The 17,264-nt window shown below is 37.9% G+C and overlaps 1 protein-coding gene across 2 annotated transcripts in view; it reads right to left on the bottom strand.

The window, feature by feature from the left end:
* Nucleotides 1-7,491: 7,491 nt before the first annotated feature.
* The window catches only part of LOC117336857 (zinc finger and BTB domain-containing protein 17-like), an 83,094-nt gene continuing 73,321 nt past the window's right edge, over nt 7,492-17,264 (bottom strand). The window contains exons 5-6 of one of the 2 annotated variants that reach the window (XM_033897553.1): nt 10,852-11,053; nt 7,492-7,620 (exon numbers count right to left, since the gene is read on the bottom strand). In XM_033897553.1, the coding sequence (XP_033753444.1) occupies nt 7,569-7,620; nt 10,852-11,053 (254 nt within the window). In that variant the 3' untranslated portion in view covers nt 7,492-7,568. Of the gene's footprint in view, nt 7,621-10,851; nt 11,054-14,987; nt 15,493-17,264 lie in introns of those variants that run through there. The other variant, XM_033897549.1, reaches the window with a different exon arrangement.

Genomic DNA, 17,264 nt, shown 5'->3' with positions numbered 1-17,264 from the left:
CTATCCGATCGTCTCCTATAATCTCCAGGCTGAACAACCCGATCGCCGCATATCATCACCAGGCTGAACTACCCGATCGCCGCCAATCATCACCACACTGAACTATCCGATTGCCGCCAATCACCACCAGGCTGAACAACCCGATCGCCGCCAATTATCACCACACTGAACTACCCGATCGCCGCCAATCATCACCACACTGAACTACCCGATCGCCGCCAATCACCACCAGGCTGAACTATCCGATCGCCGCCAATCATCACCAGGCTGAACTACCCAATCGCCGCCAATCATCACCACACTGAACTACCCAATCGCCGCCTATCATCACCAGGCTGAACTATCCGATCGCCGCCAATCATCACCAGACTGAACTACCCGATCGCCGCCAATCATCACCACACTGAACTACCCGATCGCCGCCTATCATCACTAGGCTGAACTACCCGATCGTCTCCTATAATCTCCAGGCTGAACAACCCGATCGCCGCCAATCATCACCAGGCTGAACTACCCGATCGCCGCCAATCATCACCACACTGAACTATCCGATCGTCTCCTATCATCACCACACTGAACTACCCGATCGCCGCCAATCATCACCACACTGAACTACCCGATCGCCGCCAATCATCACCACACTGAACTACCCGATCGCCGCCAATCATCACCAGGCTGAACTATCCGATCGTCTCCTATAATCTCCAGGCTGAACTACCCGATCGCCGCCAATCACCACCAGGCTGAACTATCCGATCGCCGCCAATCACCACCAGGCTGAACTATCCGATCGCCGCCTATAATCACCACACTGAACTATCCGATCGCCGCCTATAATCACCAGGCTGAACTACCCGATCGCCGCCAATCATCACCACACTGAACTACCCGATCGCCGCCTATCATCACCAGGCTGAACTATCCAATCGCCGCCTATAATCACCAGGCTGAACTACCCGATCGTCTCCTATAATCTCCAGGCTGAACAACCCGATCGCCGCCTATCCCGCCTATCATCACCAGTGAAGACACTGGTAATGCATTACACTAACAGCACAACGAATGTGACTGAATGTATTATGAGACGTTTGGTGTGCAGGTATCGTCCGTGAAAATTACCAGTTCCGGTACTTACGTATCCCATGGTATGAAGTATGGTATTCGTCGTTATTTTAAGAACTGTCATCACACCACGAAGTTAAATCTTAGTCAGTGAAAACTTGTGCCCACCTTGTTTACTTCTTAATAAATTTGCTTCATCGTTCCACAACAATGTTCATCGGTGAATTGATACAAAATGATATTTTGACTTCTGACCCAATGACCTTGACATTTAATCAGCTAACTCATTGTTTAATTCTGACAAACTTTGCCGCATAACGTTAAAACAAAACGTTTGTCAATGAAATGATACTTAATTTGACCTTGACCTTTGACACCGTCACCTTGACCTTTCGTCAGTAGACTCAATGTTTAATTCTAACAAACCTTTCTTGATCATGTCATCGCAACACGTCCATCAGTAAAAAGATACAAATTATGACCTTGGCCTCATAGCCACTGACTTTGACCTTAAATCAGCTTATCCATTGTTTCAATCTACCTAACTTTGCTTCATAATGTCTCAACAAAATGTTCATCAGTGAAAATAAACAAAATTTGACCCTGACCTTTGACAACATGACCTTAACCTTTGTGCAGATGACTTTATTTCTGAACATTTAGGGAAACCTACCAATGAATTTTGAAAAAAATATCCCTCCAGTAGTTTCCAAGAAATAATACAATCTTCAACTGATGACAATTGGCTAAAAATAACGAAGAAGAATTTCAAAATATGCAGAAGGTAACTGAACCCGGGTTGGCACGACACATACCACTCTCCCAGGGTGCATTGCTGTGATATCCGGTAAAACAAGTATTTAGGATTGGACCGCGATACACGCTCGGAGAGTTTGACGCCGAGATCATCTGGAACTATATAATTATAAAGACTACATACAATCACCGATGGACGGACAGACGGACAGACGGACAAGACAAAACCATTAATTATATAGATATTTACAGTATCAAGTCTTTACAGGTTTTTACATTTGTAATAATTATTCTCGATCGACATATTTACAGCGTCCTAAACAGAATAATTTGTTTTATTTCGTATCAATAAAACCCACCATTATATTTTGTGACTTTACGCTAACGTAAATGACATGCTATAAACAAGTTGTTAAACTAGTCATTAACACATGAATCCCAGCCTGATTTACCACACCTATCGTGATAAACACTTTGACATTCGCCGTCATCGTCCCTGGATACCTCTTACCTAGTCACGAAACATGTACTTCTAATCATCAGCACAGTGCGAGGAGCACCACCACACACAAAGTATATTTTCGTACATTTAATCACCAAAGTTCAATCCTATATAACTGTCCAGATATGACGTCTGTTTGTGTGTGTGTTTTTTTTATCTAAATGTATTGTCAGTAAGGGACAATCCATAAAACAATGACCATTGTGTTCCATGGTATATTCTCTGGTTAATGACTCCTTAACCTACGTGATGATTTGCTTGTCCTTTAATTGGATAACAGCCATGTGTCGTTATCTTGGTTGTGATATACCAAAGTCTATCACTGGTCAGTCACCGAAACGTCACACTCAAAGCACACTGGTTGTGATATACCAAAGTCTGTTACTGGTCATTTGTCTGATGAAGGTGACAGTGTAGTCACCGAAACGTCATGCTCAAATCGTACACTGGTTGTGATATACCAAAGTCTATTCACAAACGTACTCTAAGAGTTTCAATGGAAAGAGGTAGCAAAATATTCCCCGGAAAATGCAACCATATTATCCTTCACTTGAGTTGCTGCATCAGATATTTTAAACATTGTAACACAGATGATAATTTCCCCGATAAATCCTTGTTTAGTACAGTCGATATAACAGTAACGACAACTATATATAGCCCTTCGATGTCGGTATAAAATACTTTTACTCCAGATTTGAAAGATACAATATTATAATTGTGTCGTACAATTTGAGTAGTAACAGAAAAATACAGGCTTCCTCTAAAACTATACTTTCAAAACATTATACTGTACTTCTTTTGAACAATGTTTTCTTGAGAAAACCCTATGATAAATGATTTATAATCTGGACAACTGGGATCTACTGGTCACACCTAACACGATCAAGTTATATATTAAATGCATTAAAAAGGACTAAACAGCAATCGCCACCCACCCACTACTGGTGTGTATAGTCCACAGACAAATGTCAAATCACCGCGTCGTCAATATGTCCAGAAAAATCCTCACCGACGGACACTGACAGTGACTGAAAACGACACTGGAAGAATTTTCACATAAAACGGAGAACACATGGACATAACCAGGAGCTTTGGGACGATAACAGTCGTCAAACATTGACAGCAGGTGTACATGAAACTTCAAGGACATATCTACGGAGCATGCCATACTTGGATTTCTTGTCGTATCTCGTGAATTGCCTCTTAGATGACTACACATTGCACCAAGTCATGATTAAATTTATACTTTAGATTAGATTTATTTCTGATGCATGATAGACATCCTCTCTACCAGACTCGGGACAAAATGACGAAGGCCGAGTGCAATATAACCTCGGTCGATTACCAGTACCAAGTGTACAGTGTTGTATATCTAGTGTACAGTGTTGTATATTTAGTGTACAGTGTTGTATATCTAGTGAACAATGTTGTATATCTAGTGAACAATGTTGTATATCTAGTGAACAATGTTGTATATTTAGTGTACAGTGTTGTATATCAAGTGTACAGTGTTGTATATCTAGTGTTCAATGTTGTATATTTAGTGTACAGTGTTGTATATCAAGTGTACAGTGTTGTATATCTAGTGTACAGTGTTGTATATCTAGTGTACAGTGTTGTATATCTAGTGAACAATGTTGTATATCTAGTGAACAATGTTGTATATCTAGTGAACAATGTTGTATATTTAGTGTACAGTGTTGTATATCAAGTGTACAGTGTTGTATATCTAGTGTACAATGTTGTATATTTAGTGTACAGTGTTGTATATCAAGTGTACAGTGTTGTATATCTAGTGTACAGTGTTGTATATCTAGTGTACAGTGTTGTATATTTAGTGTACAGTGTTGTATATCAAGTGTACAGTGTTGTATATCTAGTGAACAATGTTGTATATCTAGTGAACAATGTTGTATATCTAGTGAACAATGTTGTATATTTAGTGAACAATGTTGTATATCTAGTGAACAATGTTGTATATCTAGTGAACAATGTTGTATATCAAGTGTACAGTGTTGTATATCTAGTGTACAATGTTGTATATTTAGTGTACAGTGTTGTATATCAAGTCTACAGTGTTGTATATCAAGTGTACAATTTTGTATATTTAGTGTACAGTGTTGTATATCAAGTGTACAGTGTTGTATATCTAGTGTACAGTGTTGTATATTTAGTGTACAGTGTTGTATATGAAGTGTACAGTGTTGTATATCTAGTGTATAGTGTGGTATATTTAGTGCACAGTGTGGTATATCAAGTGTACAGTGTTGTATATTTAGTGTACAGTGTTGTATATTTAGTGTACGGTGTTGTATATCTAGTGAACAATTTTGTATATTTAGTGTACAGTGTTGTATATATAGTGTACAATGTTGTATATTTAGTGTACAATGTTGTATATAAAGTGTGTTATATCAAGTGTACAGTGTTGTATATCTAGTGTACAGTGTTGTATATCAAGTGTACAATGTTGTATATATAGTGTACAGTGTTGTATATCTAGTGTATGGTGTTGTATATCTAGTGTACAATGTTGTATATCTAGTGTATAGTGTGGTATATTTAGTGTATAATGTGGTATATCTAGTGAACAATGTTGTATATCTAGTGTACAGTGTTGTATATCTAGTGTACAGTGTTGTATATTTAGTGTCCAGTGTTGTATATCTAGTGAACAGTGTTGTATATCTAGAGTACAATGTTGTATATTTAGTGTACAGTGTTGTATATTTAGTGTACAATGTTGTATATAAAGTGTGTTATATCAAGTGTACAGTGTTGTATATCTAGTGTACAGTGTTGTATATTTAGTGTACAGTGTTGTATATCAAGTGTACAGTGTTGTATATCTAGTGAACGGTGTTGTATATCTAGTGTATGGTGTTGTATATCAAGTGTACAATGTTGTATATTTAGTGTACAGTGTTGTATATCAAGTGTACAGTGTTGTATATCTAGTGTACATTGTTGTATATCTAGTGTACAGTGTTGTATATCAAGTGTAGAATGTTGTATATTTAGTGTACAGTGTTGTATATCTAGTGTACAATGTTGTATATTTAGTGTACAGTGTTGTATATCTAGTGTACAGTGTTGTATATCAAGTGTAGAATGTTGTATATTTAGTGTACAGTGTTGTGTATCAAGTGTACAGTGTTGTATATCTAGTGTACAATGTTGTATATCTAGTGTACAATGTTGTATATCAAGTGTACAGTGTTGTATATCTAGTGTACAATGTTGTATATTTAGTGTACAGTGTTGTATATCTAGTGTACAGTGTTGTATATATAGTGTACAGTGTTGTATATCAAGTGTACAATGTTGTATATTTAGTGTACAGTGTTGTATATCAAGTGTACAGTGTTGTATATCTAGTGAACAATGTTGTATATTTAGTGAACAATGTTGTATATCTAGTGAACAATGTTGTATATCTAGTGAACAATGTTGTATATTTAGTGTACAGTGTTGTATATCAAGTGTACAGTGTTGTATATCTAGTGTACAATGTTGTATATTTAGTGTACAGTGTTGTATATCAAGTCTACAGTGTTGTATATCAAGTGTACAATTTTGTATATTTAGTGTACAGTGTTGTATATCAAGTGTACAGTGTTGTATATCTAGTGTACAGTGTTGTATATTTAGTGTACAGTGTTGTATATGAAGTGTACAGTGTTGTATATCTAGTGTATAGTGTGGTATATTTAGTGCACAGTGTGGTATATCAAGTGTACAGTGTTGTATATTTAGTGTACAGTGTTGTATATTTAGTGTACGGTGTTGTATATCTAGTGAACAATTTTGTATATTTAGTGTACAGTGTTGTATATATAGTGTACAATGTTGTATATTTAGTGTACAATGTTGTATATAAAGTGTGTTATATCAAGTGTACAGTGTTGTATATCTAGTGTACAGTGTTGTATATCAAGTGTACAATGTTGTATATATAGTGTACAGTGTTGTATATCTAGTGTATGGTGTTGTATATCTAGTGTACAATGTTGTATATCTAGTGTATAGTGTGGTATATTTAGTGTATAATGTGGTATATCTAGTGAACAATGTTGTATATCTAGTGTACAGTGTTGTATATCTAGTGTACAGTGTTGTATATTTAGTGTCCAGTGTTGTATATCTAGTGAACAGTGTTGTATATCTAGAGTACAATGTTGTATATTTAGTGTACAGTGTTGTATATTTAGTGTACAATGTTGTATATAAAGTGTGTTATATCAAGTGTACAGTGTTGTATATCTAGTGTACAGTGTTGTATATTTAGTGTACAGTGTTGTATATCAAGTGTACAGTGTTGTATATCTAGTGAACGGTGTTGTATATCTAGTGTATGGTGTTGTATATCAAGTGTACAATGTTGTATATTTAGTGTACAGTGTTGTATATCAAGTGTACAGTGTTGTATATCTAGTGTACATTGTTGTATATCTAGTGTACAGTGTTGTATATCAAGTGTAGAATGTTGTATATTTAGTGTACAGTGTTGTATATCTAGTGTACAATGTTGTATATTTAGTGTACAGTGTTGTATATCTAGTGTACAGTGTTGTATATCAAGTGTAGAATGTTGTATATTTAGTGTACAGTGTTGTGTATCAAGTGTACAGTGTTGTATATCTAGTGTACAATGTTGTATATCTAGTGTACAATGTTGTATATCAAGTGTACAGTGTTGTATATCTAGTGTACAATGTTGTATATTTAGTGTACAGTGTTGTATATCTAGTGTACAGTGTTGTATATATAGTGTACAGTGTTGTATATCAAGTGTACAATGTTGTATATTTAGTGTACAGTGTTGTATATCAAGTGTACAGTGTTGTATATCTAGTGTACAATGTTGTTTATCTAGTGTACAGTGTTGTATATCAAGTGTATGGTGTTGTATATCAAGTGTACGGTGTTGTATATCTAATGTACAATGTTGTATATCTTGAGTAGACTTTCTTGTCTTGTTTCCCCATCTACTTACAATTTAAATGACCACAGTCCGGTTCAGTTTTCTTTATAAACGATAATCGTTCTGTCTCTATATTGCGTCTCACAACTATCAAGCAGTTTCGTTTAATTAAACGGCATGTATACTTTCTTGTAATGACAGGTCCGTTTGTGTCTGTCGAATGAGCTCTTCCATACAAACACCCGACCACACATGGGACAGGAGTGGGTAGGTTCTCCGTGCTTCGTCAGGTGCTGACGGATGTACGTCCTGTTAAACACCTTCTTACATACGGGGCATTGGATCTGGTGTGTCTTCAATAGCTGACGGCGAATTTCTGAAAGTAGTAGAAAAATGCATCGTTTATAAAAGTTTCAGACAGTAGGAAGCTTAGTGTTTTTAGTTGTCATATTCCATATTTTTAGAATATACTACAAATATGCATTACATGTATATTGTTTTAAACACGTGTACAGTCTTTCTAAATGTTTTATCTTGTTAAATTTTCGATGTGTTTGAGTTCCGTCAACATTAAATGTGGTATGATTTCTTACATTGTCGTAAGTACTTTTCGCTTGACATAATCAGTAATTCATTGAAAGATAGTTAGTAAATGAGTTTTCATAGTAGCACTTGAAATATAGAGCGCAGGGTTCACCCTGGACCAAATGATAATGGGCCATTTTGACAGATTTCAGAAATATGATGGGCCAAAACATAGAAAATTCAAGGAATTTGAAAATTTTAGTTGGCCATTTTGGAAAATATGGGGCCCCATGGCCCCCTCCAGAGTTATCCATAAGAACGTAAAATAAAACTGTTCACTATTGCTACACTGTACTCCTGCTGTATCCACGGAGAAGATTCAGATCTCAGAGTGAGAGTACAGCGAACCAAGGTAACCCAGCCATAACAACGCGGCGGTTAACAATTACATGGAGTAGTATAAAGCCAGTAATATAAAACAAACTTCAGGTCCTCATACCAAATATGTCCAAGGGCTGTTCAACAGGAAACACCTTATCATGCTTCTCACATTCACAAAATAACATAGAAATTTCAATTAATTTCAAGAGATATTCCAACAACATAAAATACTATTCCTGCCTCTCAATGAAAATTAGAATCATAAGCCGATCAATGTAAAACCCCAGCCATGAGAACATTCCGCCCACATTTTCATCAAACAGTAAACATATCACCAACTATACGAAGTGGGGTTCCAGTTCATGTTAAAACTCTCATAAAACACCCACGGTCCGATTACTTTCGAATTTTGAAGTATACGATATAAGTAGTTGTCTCACCAAACAAAACATACTTTAATTTTTCCCGGTTTTACTTTGAAGAGGCAAAGAGGGCCTGTAATCCACTTTTGTATTATTACATGTGCAGGAATGCCAGCAGAAGACCTGCATTCCTCAAATCCCACTTGTATTGCTATTTCTTGAGAAGGAATCGATCGCCCCACTTGGTTAATAGTTTTGAAATGGATTAGGAAAACAAAATAGCCGGCAGGTGGATTTTGACATTTTAAGTTTGTTACCAATATGTCTCAAGTTCTACCATCTTTTTCCGACTCCAGTTGTTACCCTTGTTATAAAATGCTTAGCGGAAGGAAGGGAAAGGTACAGAAAGTATCGGTCTTTTATAGAACTAATAAGATTGTTCAATGATAGGCATCATGCTCCCTCTGGGATCTCTTGATATATAACTTCTGTAAACATAGCAGTATTATTGTTCTCATTTTGTTTCACTGTACCATATCTCCGTTACCACATTTTGTTTCACTGTACCATATCTCTGTTACCACATTACGGTAGATGCATGGTACAATGTATAGATGTGGACAGTTTTGTTATATATACAATGAGTTATCCGTGTGTCTGTTTAACCCGGAAACCCATGCTGATGGTTATTAGATATCTCGGGGTCACCCAACCCAGACAGATTGAAGGATAGAGACTAGACATTGTTCAGCAGTTTGTTATATATTACGATCGCCTCTTATCCGCTGTCGTGTGTCGTAATAAATTTACATTTTCTACTTCTCAATAGCCAAGAGGTCCATGGTCATGATATTTAGCCAGTACATGTAGAATGCTGGAATTTAAAGCTACAGAATTTGTTTAAATGAATGACATTGACCTATTTTCAATGTCACAGTGGTCAATTGTGTTAAATCAACCTAAAAACAAATGGTATTACATTATGCCTCAAGTCGTTATTCTCGCACATATTTATGAATGAAACATCATTATAAAATATAATTCGTATCGCCTCTATCCAATTACTCCAAAAACTAGAGCTTGGTTAAATGAAATAAAAATCACTGTTTGTGACGGTCTCGGTAAACGTAAAATGTAAAACAGAGCTTGGTAATCCACACAGTGGCGCCTACCAGTTTCATGAAATCACTGTTTTGTGTGACGTTTTCTTTCGATTCGGGTAAAATGATGGCAATCCTACCGAGACCTGACTGCAGCATTGGTTGGGATGCCCCCATCATAGAATAGCATAGACAAGGACGTTTTTCAAATACTGAAGTTTGTCATCAATTTGTATAGAGACACTTGTGACCGGGTCCGTATTCATGAAACTTTACTCATGAGTGTATCAGAAAGCACTTGTTCGGTCACAAGTCTAGAAGACATGACCAGATTTTACCGACTGATAAGTCAAGTAAGCATATTTTATTGTCTGAAGACTTTACAGCCAGTCACAATTACTAAGTCTGTAAGTCTAAGGACAACATGTTCCACTGAGGGAACAACTTTCCTTATTAGGAAGAAATGCTCAAATCCTTGAAGCAAATTAAGTACTTAATTCTGCAATACCGGACTTGTACCGCCAGGATTAAAAGATGGCGTCAACACAAACGGCATGTCTTGACCAGTACCAAAACACAATCGGAGAATATCCAAAGGTGTCGATCTTGACAGACACAATCGGAGACTATCCAAAGGTGTCGATCTTGACGGACACAATCGGAGAATATCCAAAGGTGTCGATCTTGACAGACACAATCGGAGACTATCCAAAGGTGTCGATCTTGACGGACACAATCGGAGACTATCCAAAGGTGACGATCTTGACACCTCATTTAGAAATCGAAATCATATTCAATATATGAATTAAGTATACAGGTCTCTTGGAAATTTGCAATGACCTGTTGTCATGAAGTCTTTATAGTAAGAAGGACGTATAAATAGGCATTCTGCTTGCTACGGTCAATAAAACATTTAGACGGACATTGATAATAATTTCATTGATACGAAAAAACCGGTGTCCCAAAAGAAAACATATCTTCTTATCAAAATTTATATTTACATATATATATATATGTATTAGGGAAAGGGTCTCGAATCAGTTGTACTACTTCAGCCAAATCTCCTTGCTAAAAGGGCAATAAAATATGTTAAAATTAATTAATAGTCTTTAAATCTTTTAACCTCCTTCAAAAATGAAAATTTTCAGAATTCACCCAAGAGGAACCAAATACGACCAAAGAAAGCGATTTAGTGATGTATTTAGGAAGGGAGACGACTGATTCCCTGAGCACACACACCTGACATTGTGAACAGTCCTCATGTGCCGGTCGTAGGAGTGCTTCCACGTGAACCTCCTACAACAGAGAGTGCAGCTGTAAGCTGGCTCCATGTGCAGTCGGCTGTGTTGACGCAGGCGCTGTGGTGTTGCAAAACGTTTCCGGCAAATCGGGCATGGGTAGTTACCTTGGTTAGCCTCGTCAAAGAACCAAATTCCGCCAACTGTAAAACACGTAGATGACAATTTAATTTTCAAACGTCAAGGTTAGACTTACAGTTTAACAGAAAATTGATTTCCTGAAAGAGAATCGGACTAGCATGCATGTCCCACTAAAACAGCTGTAAAGAACCTAATAACTGAAAACAAATGTCGCTGTGTCACATTTGTCCTACCAAATCCAGACAAACCAAAGCGGTCAAATTTAACAGGTTTACATGTAGAGAATGCGTTAACACAGCACCATAACGATGGTCTTTGTGTTATTACATGTAGAGAAGGCGTTAACACAGCACCATAACGATGGTCTATGTGTTATAAGAGGAAGTGAAGTTGATATTGTTTTCCAACAAGATCAAATGGAACTGAAAATGAGTTTGACAAATCGGGCAAATATCCGATTTCCTTTGGGAGAATACAAAAAAGTATGCAGAAGTAGTCTAATTGGGTCTTCAAATAGATTAAAGATTGACAAAATAAAGTTTGTTTTCACTAATTAATCATGCAAATCTCCAATTTTCCACATAAATTTTCAGCAAAGGAGAAATATCGATTTATATAAATATCACATCAACAACTAAATATGTATCAATTTATCCTATGTCTATACAAGACAATTGTTTTACAATATAAACATTTAAAACACGAACAATGTGTTTCCATCAAACAATAGCTTAAGACAAACGGAGACTACCTAAATGTAACCGAAATCGTAATTGTAACTCGAGACAAGCAACACATACATTCACACGGAGACAGTGGTTCTAGTTCCGGAAGGGTTAGCGTCTTCTGCTTCATCAGAGACAGGTGCAGTTTAAATTAAATATTATTTCACGTCCTCGAAATAAAAACCAAGGCAGTGACAACAGACCGCCAGAAATCCAGTAGTTTATGACAATTACTATGTTTTAATTATTCAATTAGCAAAAACTAACTATCCATTCCGACTGAATGTTGTTTGTACACAAGTCTGGATGATATAATTATTATTTGAAACTGACTGTAAGCCAACCTGAGAGTTTAATCTATTAAAGCACTAAATCCATATGTACCATAGATTTCTATATACATATACTTTTGTAGTTAAAACATTACATCACTCCCGCAGCAAACACATACAAAGGAAATTTCAGGTTCACATCGACAGAATGACTGTATATAAAATAAACATTACGTATGATCACAACATGCCGTGAAGCATACGACGTTCCCGTTCAATACTACCTATACCACCATGTCAAATGTACTACCATTTCACCACTTCCTGTATACTCTGATTACTACCATTTCACCACTTCCTGTATTCTGTGTTTACTACCATTTCACCACTTCCTGTATACTGTGATTATTATCATGTAACCACTTCCTGTTTATTATGATAACTACATTGTAACCACTTCCTGTATACTATGATTACTACCATTTCACCACTTCCTGTATACTATGATAACTACCATTTCACCACTTCCTGTATATTGTGGTTACTACCATTTCACCACTTCCTGTATATTGTGGTTACTACCATATCACCACTTCCTGTATACTATGATAACTACCTTGTAACCACTTCCTGTATACTGTGATTACAACCATTTCACCACTTCCTGTATACTGTGATTTCTACCATTAAACCACTTCCTATATACTATGATTACTACCATTTTATAGCTTGCTGTATACTGTGATTACTACAATTGAACCTAGAACCCGCCAATCATTGATATTACTGATCAAATTTGGTCTCGCCCAGGGGCCAAGAGCATTCCATTCATTGACATTACCATATTTGGTCTCGTCGAGTGGACAAGAACCCCTCATTCACTGACATTACCATATTTGGTCTCGTCAAGGGGACAAGAACCTTCCATTCACTGACATTACCATATTTGGTCTCGTCGAGAAGGACACGAACCCTCTTTTCATTGATATTACTGACCATATTTGGTCTCGCAAGGGGGACAAGAACACTCCATTCATTGACATTACCATATCTGGTCTCGTCGAGGGGGACAAAAACCCTCCATTCATTGACATTATCATATTTGGTCTCGCCGAGGGGACAAGAACCCTCCATTCATTGACATTATCATATTTGGTCTCGCCGAGGGGACAAGAACCCTCCATTCATTGACATTACCATATTTGGTCTGGCACAGGGGGACTAGAACCCTCAATTCATTGACATTACCATATTTGGTCTCGTCGAAGGGGACTAGAACCCTCCATTCATTTATATAACTGATTTAGTTTGACCCCATCTCTCCCTCCACAACGTTTATAAGTATATTTATTTATCCAATTGAGTCGTTTACACAAAGACCATTCCTGACCAAATAGTCAAAATCTATATGCATGCTTAAGTATTCTGGAAAAAGGAATCGTATAAGATAAACTCAGCAATCGGATGCTTCTCACAAGTTACATTGAAAACAAAATTACTTTTTTGAATAAACAGATTCAATCATTTTATTCATATCTTTTTAAAAATTTTCTACACAAAACAAGTATTCTACAATTTACAAAACGAAGCGGCACAAAGACGAAATATGAATAACACGATACAATTATATAACTGGATATGCAAAAGCAAATAAGATGACATGAGACATATATGAATCATATTGCTTTTAAAAAGTGTGAAGATTTTAGAAACCTTTATGATAATTATTAACATTTTGTGTTTTGTGCTATAATACGCAGTCTTGGTGAACATAGCATGTTTTTGTATGTATTGGCGGTCAACATTGGTGGTAACCTTGTATGACATGTTATGAGTGAGGGGGCCTCACGTCTGATCCTTAGTTTGTCGGTTAGGTGCTTCATTATGTACTGTCTGTTCACGAACATCAAAGATTGATAGTTTGGGACATCGTGCTTTAACGAAGACTCCTTCTGGGCCCAGTTGTTCTAAAGGTGAAAGGCTGATCAAAGTTTCACAACAACTTTACAATCCTGATAAAATCCTTTCTAGTAACTTGACAGAATTAAAGGAACTCTGGTACTCATCAGTCTCTTCCTACCTGCCCATCTAAAGGACTATACACAAAGGAGATTTGAGCATTTCACTCCTCAAGTGGTTAAAATAATCACCTTTTGAACAACTGGTCCCTGATCGTCTGAAGGCACTACATAGTAGGTTTGTTGGTCGGGGGCGTTCTGTTGTACAGCGAAGACTGGTCATCGAATCTTGGGTTTGTTGGTCTGGGGCGTTCTGTTGTACAGCGGTGACTGGTCATAAGATCGTAGGTTTGTTGGTCGGGGGCGTTCTGTTGTACAGCGAAGACTGGTCATCGGATCTTGGGTTTGTTGGTCTGGGGCGTTCTGTTGTACAGCGGTGACTGGTCATAAGATCGTAGGTTTGTTGGTCGGGGGTGTTCTGTTGTACAGTGGAGACTGGTCATCAGATCGTAGGTTTGTTGGAAGGGAATGTTCTGTTGTACAGCGGTGACTGGTCATAAGATCGTGGGTTTGTTGGTCGGGCATGTTTTGTCGTACAGAGGAGACTGGTCATAAGATCGTATGTTTGTTGGTCGGGGGCGTTCTGTTGTACAGTGGAGACTGGTCATCAGATAGTAGGTTTGTTGGTCGGGGGTGTTCTGTTGTACAGTGGAGACTGGTCATCAGATCGTAGGTTTGTTGGTAGGGAATGTTCTGTTGTACAGCGGTGACTGGTCATAAGATCTTGGGTTTGTTGGTCGGGGGCGTTCTGTTGTACAGCGGTGACTGGTCATCAGATCGTGGGTTTGTTGGTCGGGGGCGTTCTGTTGTACAGTGGAGACTGGTCATCAGATCTTGGGTTTGTTGGTCGGGGCGTTCTGTTGTACAGCGAAGACTGGTCATCGGATCTTGGGTTTGTTGGTCGGGGGCGTGGAGACTGGTCATAAGATCGTAGGTTTGTTGGTCGGGGGCGTTCTGTTGCACAGCGGTGACTGGTCATCAGATCGTAGGTTTCTTGGTTGGGTATGTTTTGTTGTACAGTGGTGACTGGTCATCGGATCTTGGGTTAGTTGGTTGGGTATGTTCTGTTGTACAGTGGAGACTGGTCATCAGATCGTAGGTTTGGTTGTGGAAGATGAAAGTCTTTGTTGTACAGTGAAGACAGATTATCAGATATTTACACTTATTCATTGACTCTTGTCATAGTTTTGCTGGGTGGAGTTAGTTTGACATACGCCGAAGTAGTTGTTATGATATGTAGAGAAACAGCCACGACTTCCTGTACATAATGCTACTTCACACTGGCTACATTTGTATCGCGAGTAGATGTACCATCCTGACTTTGTCCGAGCTTTAGTAACCTCGCACAACACACACGGTTTTTTGTACGCACCCGGTCCATCCATCACTACTGGCCTGTGCAGTGCCTTCTCGTGATCGGGGATAGAAAAAGCACCTTCTGGGACCATACTAAACCGTGCTCGTTCGTCTGTGTGACTGTGAAACCCTGCAAGCATAATAAACCACATACTATTAGGGTAGACAACTGGACAGAACTTACTACGACAAGGTGGAAATATCGTTATATGTCTCAAACCAATATAATAATACAGTTATTAGCAAGGTTTAATAAACAAAATCAGAAAAGGCAGTCCGATTTCGGTTCGGAGTTGTGTTTCGTCCTGTCAATCCATAAGGTGTCTAAGAATGATGGAGCCCATGGCGGACGCTTTAAAGTGTCATCGAACTGAAATATCACATCTAGACACAGTAGTGTTTACCCGAGGTCAAATTATATCGACAAAAGGCGAACCTTTCATGTATATCACTGCCGTAACCTTCCGCACAGAAAGAGAGGCACAACAGAAGGTCAGGGGAACCCGTAATCATCCTCACATGAGCGAACACCAAACTAAAGCCAAGGGAAAACCCGTAACCTTCATCACAGGAGCGAACACCAAACTAAAGGCCAGGGAAAACCCGTAACCTTCATCACATGAGCGAACACCAAACTAAAGGCCAGGGAAAACCCGTAACCTTCATCACAGGAGCGAACAACCAACTAAAGGCCAGGGAAAAGCGGTAACCTTCATCACAGCAGCGGACTACCAACTTAAGGCTAGGGAAAACCCGTAACCTTCCTCACAGAAGCGAACAACTAACTAAAGCCAAGGGAAAACCCGTAACCTTCCTCACAGAAGCAAATGTCCAACTAAGGGCCATGGATAGAAGGACCAATGAAGAATTTCAAAGGAAATATTTTCTCATGGAGGGAAGAGAAAAGACACATTCCAGTCACCTCTTACAATTGATGCAATTACGGAAGTAGCAACAGTTCTTACGCTCTACCTGCAGGACAAGGCGGCTTAGTTGAAATGGACGTTATCCGTATGTTATGTAGAGGTTCTCATCATTTCTCAATTAAATCGATATTGGTGTTCTTGTTATTCTCCGTCGTTCACGCGTTGTCTATATATTCATATTCAATTAACTTTGCTAGGAGTCCAAGTCCAAACAACCCAGGTTCAGTCTTCTACAAAATGGCTCTGAAAATTACCTTGTTGTCGTATTATAACCACATTTCGAATCTCCACAAACTATTTTATCTATCAGTCTAAGCTAATTCTGAAGAAGCTAAGTTATGTTTAGAAAGATTAGCAGCCATAAAAAGTTGTCATTAGCATTTTTATTTGTCAATCAATGTTTTTGTCTAAACATGTCAGAATAAAGGAAACCATTGTTAAACATTGACCGTGGAGATAACTCGGAGAATGGTATTGGGTTAGTGACATGCTTTTTTGAGCAAAAAATGGTGCTTAATTTGGGGTGTACATTGTTGGAATAAATCGAATTTGTACAAAGATTAAAAAAAATAACGTCATCAACCTTTAAATTTCCTTGTATCGCTTTTATCCTCCAAACTGAAAATTAAAGGCATAACCTCTCAATTATCCTCGATTGCCTTTGGTTCATTAACGATCTATCTAAACACAATACCAGTAATTAACAGGCAAACTTCTTTTACTTCATCACGGTATTCTTTAGCAGTTTCCCTTCGACTTATAACAATGAGGGTTTTTTTTATCTACCGGAGCAATTTCTATAACTGAGCAAGTGATTTATCTACCGGTGAAATTCCTGAAACTGAACCAGTGTTTCTCTACCGGAATTCCTATAACTGAACCATTGTTTCATACGGAAAACTCTTCTCTGCTTTATTGTCGATATAAACAAACTCCTTTGTTTTATGGTATAATTATCATGCTCAATTAACATTCA

Source organism: Pecten maximus, chromosome 10, assembly GCF_902652985.1.
Source record: "Pecten maximus chromosome 10, xPecMax1.1, whole genome shotgun sequence".
In the NCBI taxonomy this organism is placed as follows: Eukaryota; Metazoa; Mollusca; class Bivalvia; order Pectinida; family Pectinidae; genus Pecten; species Pecten maximus.
The sequence above is the reverse complement of the archived record's forward strand: the minus strand, read 5'-3'. Positions and strand labels throughout refer to the sequence as shown.